This window comes from Mobula hypostoma, chromosome 8, assembly GCF_963921235.1.
Source record: "Mobula hypostoma chromosome 8, sMobHyp1.1, whole genome shotgun sequence".
NCBI classification, from domain to species: domain Eukaryota; kingdom Metazoa; phylum Chordata; class Chondrichthyes; order Myliobatiformes; family Myliobatidae; genus Mobula; species Mobula hypostoma.
In genome coordinates this window covers 103779758-103799791 of record NC_086104.1, presented here as the reverse complement: position 1 = coordinate 103799791, position 20034 = coordinate 103779758, and the positions used below count along the sequence as shown (strand labels likewise).

General features: G+C 39.4%; 1 protein-coding gene across 1 annotated transcript; it reads left to right on the top strand.

The window, feature by feature from the left end:
- The first annotated feature begins 1637 nt into the window (after positions 1-1637).
- LOC134350810 (cell cycle control protein 50A-like) lies at positions 1638-18281 on the top strand. Its single transcript, XM_063056511.1, has 7 exons — positions 1638-1905; positions 5072-5185; positions 8206-8313; positions 9601-9688; positions 11612-11752; positions 15290-15499; positions 17340-18281. Exons 1-7 carry the CDS (start codon positions 1693-1695, stop codon positions 17531-17533), a joined length of 1068 nt encoding a protein of 355 aa, XP_062912581.1. The 5' UTR covers positions 1638-1692; the 3' UTR covers positions 17534-18281.
- The last annotated feature ends 1753 nt before the right edge of the window (positions 18282-20034 follow it).

Genomic DNA, 20034 nt, shown 5'->3' with positions numbered 1-20034 from the left:
AGAATTAGGTCTCTCGGCCCATAGAGCCTGATCTGGAGAGAAGGGGGACAGATTGAGAATAAGGAGATAGGGAGAGGAGGAGTAGTACAAGCTGGAAGGTGATAGATGAAGCCAGGTGAGGGAGTAGGTAGGTGAGTGGGAGTGAAGAAAGAATATGTGAGGTGATGGGTGGAAAAGGTAAAGAGCTGAAGAAGGAGGAATTTGATAGGGAAGGAGAGTGGACCATGGAAGAAAAGGAAGGAAGAAGGGCACTAGAAGGAAGGGAAAGACAGTTGATGAGAAGAGGGGAGCAAGAAAGGGGAGGAGGCGAAATCACTGGAAGTTATAGAAATTGATGTTGATGCCATCAGGTTGAAGGCTACCCAGACGAAATATAAGGTGTTACTCCTCCAACCTGAGTGTTGCCTCATCGCGACAGTGAAGGACATCATGGATTGACATGTCGGAATGGGAATGGGTAGTGGAATTAAAATGAGTGGGAACCGGAAGACGGAGTGAAGGTACTTGACGAAGCGGTTTTCCAATCTATTTCGAGTCTCACTGATACACAGGAGGCTACACCGGACACAGTATATGATTCCAACAGACTCACAGGTGAAGTGTCGCCTCGCCTAGAAGGACTGTTTAGGGCCCTGACTAGTATTGAAGGTGCGGCATTTGTTCTGCTTGCAAGGATAAGTACCAGGAAGGTGATCAGTGGGGAGGGATGAATGGACAAGGGAGTCGCGTAGGGACGAATCCTGCGGAAAGCGGAATGTAGTGGGGGTGGGAGGGGGTAAGATGTACTTGGTGGTGGGACCCCGTTGGAGATGGCGGAAGTTACGGAGATTCGTGTGCTGGACGCGGAGGCTTGTGGGGTGGTAGGTGAGGACAAGGGGAACCCTATCTCTGGTGGGATGGCGGGAGGATGGGGTGGGGTAGACGTGCACGAAATGGAAGAGTTGCGGGTGAGGGCGGCGTTAATGATGGACGAAAGAAAGCCCCTTTCTTTGGAGGAGGACATCTCACTAGTTCTGGAACGAAAAACCTCATCCTGAGAGCAAATGCGTTGGAGACGGTGGTACTGAAAGAAGGGGGTGGCATTTTTACAACTGACAGGGTGGGAAGAGGTATAGTCAGGATAGCCATAGGGAATCGGTGGGTTTTAAAAAGATGTCAGTACACAGTTTGTCTCCACAGATAAGACTGAGAGATCGAAAAAGGGAGGCATCTGAAGTGGACCAGGTAAATTTGAGGGCAAGGTGGAAGACGGAGGCAAAGTTGTTGAAGTCGATGAACTCAGCATTGGTGCGGGAAGCTGCAACAATGCAGTCGTCGATTAAGTGTAGAAAAGGTTGGGAAGTGATACCAGTGCCGGCTTGGAGCATAGACTGTTCGCGTAGCCGACAAAAGGAAGGCATAGCTGGGAACTATGCGAGTGCTCATGGCTACGCCTTTGGTTTGGTGTTGCTCCTTCTACCTGAGACTGGTCTGATCGTGGCAGTAGAGGAGAATGGATCAAACTACAGGGACGCTAAACTATTCTCCCCGCCTTGAGGCTTCCTCTTGTCCTCATGGCAACAGGAGTCAGCTTCCACCCGGAGGTGGCGTCACGGAGACATGACGTCACCGCGTCGTGGGTTTCCAGTCATTCGTTACTGTTGTTGGGTTTCCGGTCTCTGGTCAGGGAAGCGGTAGACAGCCAAGGCTGACATGGCGTCCAGTTACTCTCCCAAAGATGACGAAGCTCACCAGCACAAGAGCCGGAAACCCGATAACACGGCATTCAAGCAGCAGCGCCTGCCCGCCTGGCAGCCCATCCTGACGGCTGGCACCGTGCTACCCGCCTTCTTCATCATTGGCCTGGTCTTCATCCCGATTGGTATCGGCCTTTTCGTCACCTCCAACAATATAAAGGAAATCGAGGTGAGCTTGCTTCTGCAGCCTGAGGCACGGGACCGAGACCTGGCACCGGCAGTGCGGAGCGCAAGCTCTGGTCCGCCGAAACCTCTGGCCGGGAAAGCGAAACCCGAGGTTTGCGGCCTGGGTCGAAGAAGTACTTCACCCAGCTGCCATTACCAGTGTTATTGTATTTATGGCGGAGCGGGGAGAGTCGCAGCCCGAGGCGAGATGGCGGCCGTGAGATGTCTTCGTTTGAAAGGCGTAGCTGTCATTTTAAGATTTTTCAAAACGGCCTTTTGTCTGATAGTCCAGCAGACCCGATACGTAAGCTAACTTCTGGTCGTTGAGATGTATAACTTGACCCCAGTTTTAACCTATCCCGATTGGGTCTTGTTTACTATAGATTAACCTAATTGGTTATTGAAAGATTGGTTGCAAACATTTACAACCTACATTAGGAAAGCTGTTATTTATTTATTTCAATATCATTTGGGAAGAGTTTTTTCCCCTATTTTTCACGGATTTATCGGTTTTCCGTTAATACAATGGGCCCCGTCAAGGTTCACTCGCTTTCTGATATGTGATTCTACTGTGATTCAAATAGAAAACGCATTGTGAGAAGTATAAGAATTTTGCTGTTTCCAAAATGAAAAAGTGATGGCTTCAGTGACGAGTAATGTGGCATTATGGCGCTCTTTTGTTAGCCCTTTAAATTAAGTAGTGCAAAAAGGAGGAAAAATAGTGAGGATTCATTTTCCATTCAGAAATCTGATAGTGGAGAACTCTTGAAATATCAAATTTAAATTTTTCATTGTTCCTCTCCTGTTCAAGTTTCTGTTTTAAATTGAAGTACATTTAAACTCTGAAATGCTTTCTTTTAATGCACATGTTGATAGTAAGTGCCACTTTGAAAGGATTGTATATCAAATCTGTTTCATTTTTTCCCCTATTTATGTACTTGTCTTTGTGTTACTGTTTCAGATTTTCAGTGTTTCAAAGGGATGATGTTGTGGTTTTACTCAAGCTTTCTATGCTGTTTTATTCTTTAAAAAATATTTTTGATCACTCAGACTTGGAATAATAGAGAAATGCAGATTTTAAAAACTGATTTTGGAACTTTGTTCCAAACAAACAGCAAACTACTCACACTCGACTCTGATAGTTTCATTAGTATGTGGATAAATTTACCAATCTAGGGAAGCATTTTTTCTGCTCCCTACCAATATTTACTTATCTGACCTATCAGTGAGCTATTCCTCTTGTACAATGACCACTGCATTGAATTTGAATTTTTTGTCTTTTGGTTCAATCATCCGCATACAAAAATAAAACTTTGACTAATAGGAATTCTAGGAATGATTATTTTCACATAGGTGAGTGTGAATCGCAAAGGTTTTTAAAAAAACACAAGAACACCAATGACCAAATTAAAGTTATAATTTGATGCAATGAGCACTTTGAAAACTCATTGTGAAACAGCTCGAACTACAGGTACTAATATTCTGAATGGCAGATGCATTATTAACTATCTGAACTTACTGTTTAAAATATGAACTCTGTATACTACTTTGTAAGATCCAGAATTGGTGAAAATTTTTTAAAAATGGAGTGTTGCTGATTTTCGAAGCACAGAATCAGTGTCTCTTATAACTGGTTGCCGTAATATCTGTTACATTGTCTGCAAAAAAACCACAAATTTAATTATCTGGGTATGCAGAAAAACTTGGAATACTTTCATGACTAGATGCAACACAATTTAAACACTAGTGTTTATATAATGGAATAGCTTGTTTTTTTTTCCTGTTGTGCATCTGAAATTTACCATTTGATTTATTTTTAAGGGTATTGTTGTAGTTAGCTGTGCCAACATGTCCTGAAATATTTTCCCCAAAGATTGATGTTAAATTTGGAAAGGTTTGCTGCAACTTTTCAAAGAAAATGGAAAAATTCAAATTTTATCATATGAGTTAGTTGAGGGTAGTTTTGGTTATTCAAGGGCATGTTCATACATTCTAATAAAAACAGTATTGAAGATTTTTTTACATTTTCTTTTGCATGTTTAACAACTGTTGATAATAACCGAAAAAGGAATTATATCAAGTTCTCCAGCTTTCTGTAGTCTGTATATTTCATTGAGTAGCAGGCCTTTTATCGATAACAACAATTGGCTTGGCACTCATTTTGGAAACACTGTGCAGTTGGATGATGGAGCACAATTATTGTTTTAATACCAGAGAAACGGATGGATTAACGGCTATGCCAAGCCTAGTTGATCGCTACCAGTACATCACAAATGAGAAAATAAATTTGCTAGTGACTTTGATGTAGATACAGAAATTATTACTGCCGAAGGGTCTCAGCCCGAAACGTCTACTGTACTTTTTCCCATAGATGCTGCCTGACCTCCTGAGTTGCTTGGATTTCCATCATCCGCAGATATTCTCTTGTTTGTGATTTTATTACAACCTTGTTGTAGGGTTTGGAGGCTTGCCTGCCTTAGCGACCTGGAGAACTATGTTAACTGTAATCAGAGCCTTGTGCTTTGGCTGTTGGTAGGTCAAAAGGTAGAGGCCAGACTAAGAGTGGTCTACCAGTCCTCCAGGTTTGGGGGTTCAGCTCAGGGCTAACAACCTTGACTGATCAAAAAACAATTGTTACGGAAACAGCAAAGAAGAATCCTTCCATACAGACAGAGATGGAGGACCTTCATTACTGCCCTAGACACAGGTGTTTAACAGATGCTATCGGACCTGCTGAGTATCTACAGCTTTTTGTTTCATTTCAGAGTTCGAATTCCTGCATTTTTTTAACTTTCATAATACTATATATTCTATATTATATAATTAGGCTACAACTATCAATACCAGTTCTTTTTTCTGTGTGTTGTAATGGAGGGTTCAGTTATGTGTAAGCTTTTCATTATCTTAACCCATCAATACTGTTATGTCATTGTTTGGTATTTTGCCCCACAGCAGTATGCTGTACAGAACATCTCTGATGGATGTTCACCGGCAATGAACAACAAGACTCAAATCTCTTTCTTTAATTAATCATTTGCTTTCTGAGTCAGTTTTGAAGTCTTGGTTCTGAGAGCACTGATTTTTTGGAACTCTCCCCAGTCTGTAAGTGGTGTTTCAGATATTGTGCCTGGCCCTTCTTTACACTTACGTTTTTTTTTAAATTTCACCAGATTGACTACACAGGCACCGAGTCAGATTCTCCTTGTCATAAGTGTGCTGTGAATGGGACATGGAACACTACATGTGAATGTGTGGTACCCTTCCAGCTGGAGCAACCGTATGAGGTACGAAATTATTACTTGTGCTTATGTGTTCAATTTTGAAAACATGGCTTATGTAGCCGGAATTCACTATTTGCTATGATGGTGCAGGGAGACAAGGAGCTACTGCTCCATGATGTGTGACATCTCTGCTTAAAGGTGCCTTGTGTTGTGCTGTTTGAAGTGTCCTAGCAACTATTATCGTATATGCGCAGTTTAACATAGGTCTGCTGTTGCCACAAAGACAACAGCAGACCTATGTGAGAAAAGTGTTTAAACTTTACTTTGGACAAGCATATAGTTTTTTTTCTAGTTGCTTTCAGATCAGCATCTCCCCCTCATTTCTTTTGCATAATTAGGTGCCAGATCAGCCGCAGATTGAGCTTTGAAGTGAACCCCTTGTTCTTTACTTATTACAACACCAGACCTATGTTAGTTCTCTGCCCCATTTTGCTCATTTCTATGTAGCACTACAGCATATTTTCTAATGTGTGTTTTTCTTTTAATCATTTGCAAACACTGGGAGTATTCCACAATAGATGATTTAATCTGTCTGAATGTCTTTGGGACATGCGGAGAAAAGTAGACAACCCAGGAGAAACCATCATAGTCACAGGGAGAACATATAAGCTCCAGACAGTACCCAAGGTCAGGATCCAAACTGGGTTCATAGATCTGTGAGGCTGCAGTGCTAACTGAAGTGCTCGTGTTCAGTGACTAAGTAGTTGCCAACTACTTTTGGAGGTGATTTCTATGTAGAAGATGAGTTTTCAAGTGGGGTATCTATATGAGTTCTAGCCTGCAACCCCATTGAACTGTACACAGTGAGTATTGGGCTGGAGAAGATGTGTCTCTAAGTTGTGTGTGTTTTTTTTGGGACAGTAAATTAAGTATTCCTTTAATACCAATGAACCCTGATTTAGAATATCTGGAAGCAAGTTTGGGCGAACCAGTTTTCAAGGCAGCATTGATTGTGCACTCAGCATACAGATAAGAGTGGTGGGCATTTTTTTTTTGTATTCATAGAAACAGAGACTGAGCCATTAATGACATAGAATGTAAGAGAAATAACTTAAATTTGAAGTACAGATTAGGGGTCACTGGCTAATGAAATTAAATATTGCTAGGTTTAGACACTCAAACACACAGATTAATTCCTTTTTGGAGGAGAGGATGGTAGAATGAGGGGAAGTATGTTTATGGGAAGTGTTTAAGCTGTGGTTACTTATTCAGTGGAAACGTTTTAGAGTATCCGTGCCCTCCAGGTTGGATTTCAATTTTGACGCAGAGAATATGAAGGTAAAACTTGATATAGTTCAGGGACCTCTACGGCCTGACATTGAGACTGGAAGTACACAGTTGCATTTGAGTGAACTTTGTTTTATGTGAAGTGCACATGCAAGATCTGCTGAAAGAATGCATTGGAAAATCATGATGGTTATTAGGCAGCCAGAAACTGATGTTTGTAAAACATGTCCTGTAGCTATTACTCAGCATTAGAGAACATTAAGAATCGTAAGTGGACCAAAAATTTTTTTTATAGAAGGTTATTTATTTAATAGAAAAATTACTTGGGTGATATGCTCACTTGTATACGGTAACAGAACTTCAAACTTGTCTTTTGATTAATTTTGTACCTATACCAGCTGAAGCTCACAAACTAATCTTTTATAACAAATGTTATCAGTCACTTACAGTGAACACACAAGTTTTTACAGTCGAGAGAACAAAGCCTGTGAACCTGGTTTTATGCATTACTTCTAAAATGTGGTCTGATCTTCATCTACATCACAATAATAGACAAACAGTCTTCCTAAACTAATAACACACAAACAATTGCACTTTTCACGTCTTTATTGAACACATGAATCATTCACAGTCTAGGCTGGAAAAAGTATGTGAACCTTGTATATGATGACAGGTAGAACCTCCTTTAGAAGCAATAACCTCCACCAAACAGTTCCTGCAGCTGCTGATCTGACTTGCACAACAGTGAGGAGGAATTTTAGACTATTCCTCCATAGAAAACTGTTTCCATACGTCAATATTTCTGGGGTGGCTTCTTCAGATGATGCCACAGTATCACAATTGGCTTAAATTCTGGACTGTGACTTGGTCATTCCAAAACACAAAATTTCTTCTTTTTAAACCAGTGTGCATTTTGCCAAAAAGTTCAACTTTTGTTTCACCTGTCCACAGAACATTGTCCCAGAATCATTATGGAACATCCAGATGGTCTTTTGCAAACTTGATGTGCAGCAGTGTTTTTTTTGGAGAGCAGTGGTTTCCTCTGTGGTGTCCTTCCATGAACACCATTCTTGTTTAGTGTTTTTCTTTTAGTGGACACATGAACAGAGACTTTAGCAAGTTCTAGATCTCTGCAGGTCTTTTGCTGTTACCCTTGGGTTCTTTTTCACCTCCTTCAACATTGCACATTGTTCTCTTGGTGTGACTTTTGCAGGGTGCCCACTCCTAGGAAGAGCAGCAACAGTACTGAATTTCCTTCATTTGTAAACAATTTCTCTTACTGTGCACTGATGAATACTCAAGTCTTTCGAAGTGCTTTTATAGCCTTTTCCAGCTTCGTGCTTCTCTACAATTCTTCTAAGGTCCTCAGAAAGTTGTTTTGATCGAGGTATGGTGCACATAAATGGATCTGTCATAACCTGACTTTGTGTGCATTTTTTTATAGGGCAGGAAACCTCTATAACCCACACCTCCAATCTCATCTCATTGATTGGAATACCTAATTCCAAATAGCTTTTGTAGAAGGCATCACGTACCTTTTTGAACCTAGACTGTGATTGTGACTTAAATGAAGATCAGACATATTTTATGAATAATTAATGCAGAAAACCAGGTAATTGCAAAGGGTTCAAAAATTTTTTCTTGCAACTGTACATATACCTTTTTACCCAATTAAAATTGATAAGTTTCACTCAATGTGAGCTATATTACAAAGCTTCCACGTGGTTTTTGCTAACTAAATATTTTTTAGCTCCTTTTCAATATCTTAAAAAATCTTCATTTATTATATTTTACAGGGAAATGTTTTCATGTATTATGGATTATCAAATTTCTACCAGAACCACAGGCGATACGTTAAATCAAGAGACGACAGTCAGCTTAATGGAGATGAAGGCTCTTTGACTGTAAGATAAGTGGAGTAGGGTTTGGAAGATACTATTACAGATGTGTATTGTTCATTCTCTAACAAGCATTTACCAAAAACTAAAGTAATTCTATAAACAGGCTGGAAATCGAATGCTGTAATGTATTTTTTAAAGATTTTTTTCCCATCCTTTGCTTTTCAGATTATTATTTTACCCATTGGATTTGTTGTGTGAATTGATTACTTTTGGTATTGAGCAAAGTTGAACTTTCAAACTGAAATTTCTGCCTGTCGTTCACAGTTCACCAATTGTTTTATGAAGTAGATTGAAAATGTTAAGTTTATTTTGTAGCTTTCTTTTGTCAGTGTCAATGGAAAGAAATTACCTGTAATACACTAATAATTGTCCAATTTTATTGTGTTACATAATCATTTTACCTTAATATCTAAGGCCACTGATTTTAAAACAGCAGTCGCCCATTTCAGACTAAGATTTGGTGCAATTTTTTTTGCCGGAATGAATTTTACACTGTATGTGTCACTGTTTAGACCAATTATTATTTTTTTTCCTGTCAAAGTTGTTAGTTTCATATTTTTTTAACATCATAGTCTCTTTGTCAGATCTTTGTCTATTTACTGCATCCTATAACTTCCATATCTATATTCTATGGATATTCTATATCCATACTTCCAGATTGTCCATTTCCACGATTTTGTATTCAGTTGAAAAATGATGGTGCTCTGCTGATCTTAAAACTACACAAAGATCTTGTGATCTCAGTGATATTATCTACATGTATTCTAATTAACCTAGTTTAAAATGTTTTTTCCTATTGCAACTGCTGATGACAATAGATGTTTATTACTGATCCCCCGTTGTCAACCTTTTAATGGTATACCCTGACAGATTTCATTCCCATTTCTGAATTTCCTCGGCTTTCCAGTATTCAATTTGTATCTAGTTTAATTGTTTTAATCTTTCTGTTTCATTAACAATGTAAATATAATTTGGTCATCAGTTGTGTTCATTCTTTATTACGTAACTTTTGCATTTCTGTTCCATAATTATTTAATCTCCACTCACTTGTATCCTCTCTGTTTAGGGTGTGCTCCTCTTTACGAAAAAAACTTACTATACTTATTTCAGCATCTGCCCTCCAATTCTTAAATGAAACATTTGAGATTTTGGTGAAATGTAAATGCAACAGAAATATTCAATTTTTTATCCATTATTGTATCAAGTAAGTTTGGGATATCAATTTGTAGCTCCAGTTACGTTGAGGCTTAGAGTCTTGAAAATATAAATTGCACTTTCCCCTCCCCACAGAGTCCCAGTAAGGAATGTGCACCATATCGCATGAATAAAGATGTACCAATTGCCCCTTGTGGAGCTATTGCAAACAGCCTTTTTAATGGTACGTAGAAACAAAAGTACAGAAACTTTAACATCAAAGAAAAAGGACATTCTGTAGATTGTATCTAATATGGTTGGTTGTAAAGGAATACTGAATTCACTTAGCAAATAAGTGTGTTCCTGCAATTTGTTCTTGTAAAATGAAATCCGGAAGAACACATTAGGGTACACAATGACCTGCCTTTACTATTGTTCTAGGAGCTGACTTTTACAAGTTAGCAACATGAATCTGAATCTTGCTTTGTTTTATGCTGCATTTTACCTGAATAGTTGTGGTCATGATCTGTTGAAAGAGTAGGTATTGAAGATTTGAGAGGTCATGTATGTGGTGAGGTGGTGATCTTGAGTGTCAGTTAGGTGCCACTTGAGGGCAGTGCAATGTGCACAGGACCCATGGACGAGTGTGTGATCTGGTGACCTGGAGTATTGTGTGCAGTTTTGGTCCCCTAATGTGAGGAAAGACATTCTTGCCATAGAGGGGGTACAAAGAAGGTTCACCAGATTGATTCCTGGGATGGCAGGACTTTCATATGATGAAAGATTGGATCGACTAGGCTTATACTCTTGGAATTTAGAAGATTGAGGGGGGGATCTTATTGAAACGTATAAGATCTTAAAGGGATTGGACAGGCTAGATGCAGGAAGATTGTTCCTGATGTTGGGGAAGTCCAGAATGAGGGGTCACAGTTTGAGGATAAAGGGGAAGCCTTTTAGGACCGAGATGAGGAAAAACTTCTTCACACAGAGAGTGGTGAATCTGTGGAATTCTCTGCCACAGGAAACAGTTGAGGCCAGTTCATTGGCTATATTTAAGAGGGAGTTAGATATGGCCCTTGTGGCTAAAGGGATCAGGGGGTATGGAGAGAAGGCTGGTACAGGGTTCTGAGTTGGATGATCAGCCATGATCATACTGAATGGCGGTGCAGGCTTGAAGGGCCGAATGGCCTACTCCTGCACCTATTTTCTATGTTTCTATGTAACAGAAATAGTTGAAGCACTTTGCATTGGGCTGTTGGGCTTGAGTGGCAGAATAGAGACCTAGTGGAAGTAGCAAAGCAGATATCTTGTAGAGGAATCGAGATTAGACCTGGAGAAATTGGACACAGCAAGCCTGAGAGGTTGAAGTAGTAATACTGTGAGTCCTCAAATTGGTTTGGGAAAGAGACCCCAGGTAGGTTGAGTGAAGGAATACCAGGCACTGGGTAATTGCCATGGTAATACAAACAGTCAAGGTTATCTCGTATTTAACATTTAACTCCATATGGTTGATTTGCTTAATATAGTGCGTTACAATTTTCCAATTTATTGATCCAATTTAATTCCCTGCTACTATACTGAATGTTGATCCTTCCTGGTATTAGATTAGGTCTGGGATTGTTAGGAAGTTGCTGGGGCAGTGCAGCCTGAAGGGTCTACTCTGCACTGTATTGTCAAATAAATGAGTAAATAAACATTGGTGTCTTGTTAATTTTCAGTGACTCATGAGACAAAGTAGACAATAGATTTTGTTAAACAGCAAAATTACATCAAATCCAATCTTCGCCAACCATCAGGAAGAGTTATTTTTCTAACCCTTTGCTGATTTAAACTTGATACTTGGGATTAAATTATAATGCTCAAGGCAGTTGTTAATTCTTGAATATTAGATTCTTTCTTGGTCTATTATAAAGATGATAAAAATGAGCTACTTTAGAAGGTGCATTATAAGTTGGTAAGTTATAGGGTGGTAAATTATTTTATCTCGTTTTGATTCATTTTCCAAATTTCTCATCAAATAACTCCCCAAGCTACCTATTAACTTTTGGTCACCTGTGCAGATTGCAAGCTTTAAACTGGTTACTAAACTTTTGTGATGCTTTTATTTTGACACGGTATCAGTATTTTCTGCATCTTAATAGACAGATCTTTGATTTCTCATTGCTAGATACTCTAAAGTTGTACTATGTTGATAATGGTACCGAAACGGAGATTCCTTTGATCAAGAAAGGCATTGCATGGTGGACAGACAAGAATGTTAAGTTCAGGAACCCATCTGGGGCATCCAATTTATCTTATATCTTCAAAGGTAATCTAACTTCGTAAATATCTAGTGATTTTGGTTCATAAAGATCACTGTTGGTACTGATGAGTTATCCAATTATGTGATGGGTTCAGAATAATTAGATTAATTCTTGATTTCATGCAAGGCTTTTTAAAATGTGCAGATGTTTAATATTACTACTCAGTTTATTTTTTTAACCCTTCAACAAAATATAGAAACTTTGTTTAAAAATATTTCTTTGAATATATTTTTCTGCATTACATTCATTTGGGTTATAGAAATTCACCCTTGTGGAATTCAGAAATCAACACCTATAAATTTGTGATACATAATAAAATTCGCTCTTATGGAATTTTTGTAGGGGTAAAGTTTATTTTTACTCGTCTTTTTCTAGCTTCCGCCCCTTTCTTTCCAGACATGATGAAGAGTTGACAGCTTATGCCCCTCCATAGATGCTGTCTGACTTGCTGAGTTGCATTTTTGTACATCTTCTATGCATTAGAACATAGAAACATAGAAAACATACAGCACAGTACACGCCCTTTGGCCCACAAAGCTGTGCCGAACATGTCCCTACCTTAGAACTACCTTGGCTTTACCCATAGCCCTCTATTTTTCTAAGCTCCATGTATCCATCCGGGAGTCTCTTAAAAGACCCTATCATTTCCGCTTCCACCGGCAGCCCATTCCACGCACTCACCACTCTGCGTTAAAAAAAAACTTACCCCTGACATCTCCTCTGTACTTACTTCCAAGCACCTTAAAACTATGCCCTCTCATGCTAGCCATTTCAGCCCTGGGGAAAAGCCTCTGACTATCCACACGATCAATGCCTCGCATTATCTTGTACACCTCTATCAGGTCACCTTTCATCCTCCGTCGCCATCTGCAGAGCCTCTTGTGTTAATAAAAATAATTTTGTTGTTTTTTAGGATTTGGGATATTTTAAAATTCTTAGTCACTCAAAATCAGCCTGTCCAGTTCGAGGACATGTGAACTGACATCTGAGTGCGGCACTGCCACGGTAGCCATATCCTTAAAGTAATCCCTCATCTTTTACTCCACTTCCACTTCAACCACTGATTCCTGAACTCCTTTTCCACCTCTATTCGCACCTGAACCCCAATCCTGGAATCGCATCCCATTCCCTGACATCTCCAGTTCGTAAACTGTTTCTGAAGCCATAAGCCTTGTCTTTCAGAGAAAATTCCCCACAGATGAAAAGTGCAACTGTGGTGCATTCTGAGATATCTATTGACGTATCCTTGGACTGCAGAAAGACTCAGCTGTGAATGCCAACTTAATCAATAGGGCTATGGATATATCCATATCTTATGAGTGACTAAATTTAAGAATGTTTTTCTTTTGCACAAGCCTAGTCCATCCCTCAAATCTAAAATTGGCCTCAGCTGTTAAGTAGTGGTAGGGGCGGCATGGTAATGTAGCAGTTAGCACAAAGCTTTGCAGTACCAGTGACCCAGGTTCAATTCCTGCCATCGCTTGTAAGGAGTTTGTACATTCTCCCTGAGACCATGTGGCTTTTTCTGGGTGCTCTGGTTTCCTTCCATAGTACCAGTTAGTAGGTTAATTGGTCATTGTAAGTTGTCCCTTGATTAGGCCTGGGGGATTGCTGGGCAGCACAGTTCGAAGGGCCAGAAGAACCTGTTCTGTGCTTTATCTCAATAAATAAATCGCTTTGTCATCACTGATAAAATTACTCGATGTAAGACACAAAACATCCCATATGAAATATAAATTCCCACTTATAAAATGGAATTCAATGGAAAAGGGGTTTGTATTATTGAAAATTATAATGTGGGTGGTTTTCTGTTTGCAATTTCTCTGTAATGTGATCACTTGATGTTTAAAAATTACAACTGCAAATTTGGTGATACAGTAGTCAAGGGCATTCTGTTACAATCATTAAACGTATATGGCTGCTAAAATTTTAAGTATCAAATGTATGAAAAAAAGTATAGATTAGGCATTACACACAAAATGCTGGTGCACCGCAGCAGGCCAGGCAGCATCTATAGGAAGAGGTACAGTCAACGTTTCGGGCCGAGACCCTTATCAGGACTAACTGCAAGAAGAGATAGTAGGAGATTTGAAAGTGGGAGGGGGAGATCCGAAATGATAGGAGAAAACAGGGGGGGGGGAAGAGATGGAGCTAAGAGCTAGAAAGTTGATTGGCAAGAGGGATACAAGGCTGGAGAAGGGAGAGGATCATGGGATGGGAAGCCTAGGGAGAAAGAAACGGGGAGGGGAGCCCAGAGGATGGAGAGCAGGCAAGAAGTTGTAGTGAGAGGGACAGAGGGAGAAAAAGAGGAAAAAAGGGGGAAAAAATAAATAAGGGATGGGGTACGAAGGGGAGGATGGGCATTAAGGGAAGTTAGAGAAGTCAATGTTCATTCCATCAGGTTGGAGGCTACCCAGACGGAATATAAGGTGTTGTTCCTCCAACCTGAATGTGGCTTCATCTTGACAGTAGAGGAGGCCGTGGATAGACATGTCAGAATGGGAATGGGACGTGGAATTTAAATGTGTGGCCACTGGGAGGTCCTGCTTTCTGTGGCGGAAAGAGCATGGGTGTTCAGCAAAACAGTCTCCCAGCCTGCATCGGGTCTTGCCAACATATAGAAGGCCGCACCAGGAGCACCGGACACCGTATATCACCCCAGTCGACTCACAGGTGAAGTGTTGCCTCACCTGAAAGGACTGTCTAGGGCCCTGAATGGTGGTGAGGGAGGAAGTATAAGGGCATGTGTAGCACTTGTTCTGCTTACAAGGATAAATGCCGGGAGGGAGATCCATGGGAAGGGATGGGGGGGAACGAATAGACAAGGGAGTCCTGTAGGGAGCGATCCCGGCAGAAAGCAGAAATGGGGGGCGGGGGGGGATGTGCTTGTTGGTGGGATCCTGTTGGAGGTGGCAGAAGTTACGGAGAATTATATGTTGGACCCGGAGGCTGGTGGGGTGGTAGGTGAGGACAAGGGGAATCCTATTCCTAGTGGGATGGCGGGAGGATGGGGTGAGAGCAGATGTGCGTGAAATGGGAGAGATGTGTTTGAGGGCAGAGTTGATGGTGAAGGAAGGGAAGCCCCTTTCTTTAAAAAAGGAAGACATCATCGTCGTCCTGGAATGAAAAGCCTCATCCTGAGAGGAATTGCAAGAAGGGGACAGCATTTTTGCAAGAGACAGGGTGGGAAGAAGAATAGTCCAGGTAGCTGTCAAGAGTCCGTGGGCATTACCTGTGGAGGAAGAAAAAGCTAATGTTTAAGGGCAACCATATTGAGATAATTATTCTTTTTCTTAAAATGAGTGGGACTAATATATTTTTTCACTCAGTGAAGGTACAAAAATCCTAAAATCTTTACTAAAATCTACAGTCTACAATTTTCTGAATGGAATAAGTTGTTAAAAGGATGTCGTCATTGAAAGCTACCTTACATTTTTTAATTCAAAAATTCCTTGGCAACTTAAAAATGCTTTGTATTTGTTGTAGAAATTATTAATGTTGTATAACTGGTGAAAAAGCAATATAACGTTCTGGAATTACAGATACTACAAAACCTGTGAACTGGCCTAAACCAGTGTATGAACTGGATCCAGAGGACAAGGACAACAATGGATTCATAAATGAAGATTTCATAGTGTGGATGCGCACTGCAGCTTTGCCTACGTTCCGTAAGCTGTACAGGCTTATTGAGAAAAAGGATTCATTTGCACCTACCCTGCAGCATGGAAATTATACTCTGCATGTTACCTACAGTATCCTTCATTTTGTGTATTACAAAAGTTTTTATCTTTAATTTTCAAATTTCCCCCATAATCCATCAAGGTTTACCACATTTAAGTGGCATTCACAAGAAGCTGGAGGAACTTGGCAGGTCTATGGGGAGGAATAAAGAATCGACATTTTGGGCCGAGACCCTTTATCAGGACTGGAAATGAAGAGGCAGAAGCCAGAATATGAAGTTGGGGGAGAGACATACAAGTTGACAGGTGATAGGTGAGACCATGTGAGGGAGAAGGTAGGTGGGAGGGGTTGAAGTGAGAAGTTGTGAGGTGATAGGCAGAAAACGTAAACCAGAGATCAAAGAGGAGAGTGCACAATGGGAGAAAGGGAAGGAGGTCATAGGCAGGTGTGGAACAGAGAAGGCGTAAGAGGGAAGTCAGAATGAGGAATGGAAAAGGGGGGGGGGAGGGGAGAAAATACTGGATGTTTTGTAGATTTCCAGCATCTGCAGAATCTCTTGTGTTTAAGTAGCATTCTTGTGTATTATGCACCTAACGATGTATTTATACAGAATTGGCTTTGGAGTCCTCTGTTATTAAGTAGTGGCCTTTACTGTCTTTCATTTCACACTTTTAGCATTTTATTAATAGATGGAATGATAAGGGAACAGGAAAGTTGTACCAAAATTTATTGGGCAAATTAACAATTCCAACAATGAAAAATGAAACTGAAAAAGACGCTATGGTGAGTTCTAGTTCATATTTTTCAATTGGAAATGGATTTTTGTCCAAACCAGTGGTAGCCTCTGAGTTTCATTAGCTATAACTTTCGAGGTTACTGGATTTAAAACTTAATCCTTTTTTTTTGAGGGCTGTTCTATTCCATCAACACCAGGCATAACACATTCAAAATCAACGTTATTGTGTGCTACTCCAAAAATGTTGGTACATATGTTAATGTGAGAAAAGCTTTTCTCCTTTTCCCAAGGCTCTGAAATTTTAAAGATATTCTCAAAGACTTTTATATTAGATTTTATGGTGGAATGAAGATTATTATGGTAAGTTTGAATCCATCTGGAAAATAAGTATTGACCATCTTTTGACATGTTTAATGTCAACACTTTATTGAATGGCTTTGATTCAGTTTGACAAAGGACTAGAGAAACCTTTTTAGAGGAGTATTTGTGTTTGATTTTCTATTCATTTTTGCTGACTTGCTGTAAAAGAAGTTGTATAAATAAGCTCATGCATATAATGCACTGTCTGATTAGTGTCAGGTGCACTGCCTGTCTTTGATTACAATAATGAGAGATTTAGAATGATTATCACTGAACAGAACTTGATTATAAGTCATAAGTAGTACAGCCAGAAAATAAGAACAACTGCTTCAAAAGACTATTGTGATAAACTACTGTGATTCTTGTACTACACGATAATTAGAACATTACAAATGAAATTGACTTAAGAAAAAGAATGGCATGTGTTGTAGTCATATTCAAAGTGTGTCATGAATATTTAAAGTTCTTTTTTGATTCCACATCTGTGCTGTGATAGCTGAAATATTGAGTTATAATTATCTTGACCAGGCTTCTCTTTCAGAGTATATTCAGTTATCAGTTTTGATGCCACGTGAAGGTACATTTAGCAAGAATGCCAATGCTGCACTCATAGAACAGAGCTGTGAGTATATTTTAGAAAGCAGAGCAATTGCCGGTATTCTTATCATAGAAGGCTGCAACACAATAATATAAGCAAGGGCTTTGTTCATATTGGCACGTTTAAGAATACCTCAATTAAATTAGGTGAATAATTAATGTTTAAGAGTTGAAAGTGTGAAGTTAAAAGCAATGAAGTATTCCTATACCACGTTCAGATTATCCAGTCGATAGCTTTCATGGACGAAAAAGAATGATCTTGAGCACCATTTCTTGGATGGGAGGAAAGAATCCATTCCTGGGGATTGCTTACATCACTGTTGGTTCTATCTGCTTCTTTCTGGGAGTTGTACTGTTGATCATCCACCACAAATATGGAAACCGTAACAGCAGCACTGAAATTGCTAATTAGTGGTTTTTGCAACTGCGTAATTGCATGTGCCGCCGTCAAGTTTCTGTGATAAAGCCTTAGAAAACTAAGCAGGCAGTTTGACTCTTGTCTTCAGTACATTTTCAGCGTCTGATATCTTCCCAAATGAGCTCAGAATATTTTCATTTGCAAGTGAAACCTTGTAGTGCAGAAATGCTTGATCACTTTTCATACCACTTAAGGTAGTAACTCTAAACTGAAATTCTGTGTATATGGTTGTTAATATTTTTAAAAGTATAAATGACTTTTAATGTTTAAGACCAGTAAAGTGCATTCTTGATTTTACTTGTCAAGTAAAAACTAAATATGAAAATACTGTGGATGGTATGCAAGGATATAGACAGGTTACTTTCAATGCATTTTAAGATTACACTTCACACTCTCTTGCCTCCTCGCTCAGCATTAATGAACTGTGGTCCACTCGTGTTCATCCTTGGTAAGACACATCTGTGCTCAAATTGCCTATATGTCTTGGTATTTCCTGCAGAGAAATTTTCTCCTTTTGAAAATCTCAGGTTATTTTGCTAACTGTCCTTACCCAGTGTATTTGCATTACATGTAAGAATAAGCCATTCATTGTATGTTGAAGTCTGAGAGGTGTGATTTTTGAGAAGAATTTAATTTTGCAATGCAAAATACTAATGAAATTGGGACAGCATGAAGCAGATTCAAATTATTCTGATTATTAAGGTGGAGAAAAAACATTCTGCTGAAGAGGAGCTAAAGTACTTCCTTAGGGACCAAAGTACTTCCTTAACAGTTGTAACGTGTAGTCTGTCATACTTTGCTATTCCAGAGCAATTTAGAGAATACGTTTGTCTCCTTTTAGGGAATACGTTTGTCTCCTTTTAGGGACTATCACTGGATACTGAATAAAAAAAAATTTCGTAGCAAGTTGTAAGTTTTACCAGTTGTAATGTGCTAATGTTTTTGAATGTATATCACATTATTAATCTGGCATGCTTCCATTGTTTGTGATGCAAAAGAGGAGATTTTGCTTTAGTAAATTAACCTGCTTTCCATTTCCTCAATTTGTCATTGGCCATCAAGTGTGGAACTTTTTATGCAGGTGGTGTGAAACATATGACGTAGTTAAGGATGTACATGCAACACCACAGGGTAAATCAGCCAAGTAAAACTGCTTCAGAGTATTGCACCAGCTGTTGGAAAAATGTATGTGTAATATGAATGTAATTAAAGTTAATTTATCACATGTAAAGGACTGCATTTTGTTTTTTAAAATAATGTTGATATAGAAACCACCTTTAGTTTAAGGGCCTTCTCAAACTCAGGTTTTATGGCATGGCTCTTAAAAACTTTAATCTTATTCCTTTTTTTTTACTTCTGTGGAAGATTTGAAAAATGGTTACTGTTTGTTTTCAAGAGATTCGATTCAATCTGCTAAAGTATGACCAAGCTGACTTTCACTGTCCATGTACTCCTTTTTCAAATTAATTAGCTTGGTCTACTCCATAGGGTGCAAGTGCTCTCCTATTGTTATGGATTGGAAACTTTTATTTAAGCAATGCACTACTTGTTATGAGCAGGCAATATGTTTGCATCATTCAAATAAGATGCAATTGTAATTTCCATTTACACTTTATACTGACCTTGCATTACCCCGTGTATTGATCATGCCAAAGGGGTTTTGCACAGTTACTCACTTTGTGCCTTGTTGATTCTTGTAAGAAACGTATTAATGGTGTTTTTTTAAAGCAGTAGACATCAAAATGAATGGACGATCTGTACTGTGGTTTAAATTACAATTCTTATTCTGGTCTGACAAAAGGACTTTAACAGATGTTGACTGTTTTAGCTGAGTGCTTCCAGCATTTTCTACTAGAATGTTACCTGGGTTTCATCTCCTAAGTTACAGAGAAAGGTTGAACAAGTTGGGTCTTTATTCTTTGGAGCATAGAAGGACCTGATAGAGGTATTTAAAATTATGAGGGGGATAGATAGAGTTGACGTGGATAGGCTTTTTCCATTGACAGTGAGGGAGATTCAAACAAGAGGACATAAGTTGACAGTTAAAGGGCAAAAGTTTAGGGGTAACGAGGGGGAACTTCTTTACTCAAGGGAGTGGTAGCTGTGTGGAACAAGCTTCTCGCAGAAGTGGTCGAGACAGGTTCAATGTTCTCATTTAAAGTTAAATTAGATAGCTATCGGGGAGTTGGGAATCGATTGACTCGGGACTTTGAGACTTTTATTTACTGTGCCTATGGTCTGTTCTTTATCAAATTATGGTATTGCTTTGCACTGCTGTAACTATATGTTATAATTATGTGGTTCTGTCAGTGTTGGTTTTTGGTATGTCCTGTTTTCTGTGATATCACTCTGGAGAAAGATTGTATCATTTCTTAATGTATGTATGCATTTCTAAATGACAATAAAAGAGGACTGAGTGTTCTCATATGGACAGGAAAGGAATGGAGGGTTATGGGCTGAGTGCAGGTCGGTGGAACTAGGTGAGAGTAAGAGTT

Bases quoted from the DNA above. Each gene is read 5' to 3' on its own strand.
- LOC134350810 (XM_063056511.1), top strand. From the start codon at position 1,693: ATGGCGTCCAGTTACTCTCCCAAAGATGACGAAGCTCACCAGCACAAG. The intron at 5,186-8,205 runs GTACGAAATTAT...TATATTTTACAG, and splicing joins AGCTGGAGCAACCGTATGAG to GGAAATGTTTTCATGTATTA. The intron at 11,753-15,289 runs GTAATCTAACTT...CTGGAATTACAG, and splicing joins TTTATCTTATATCTTCAAAG to ATACTACAAAACCTGTGAAC.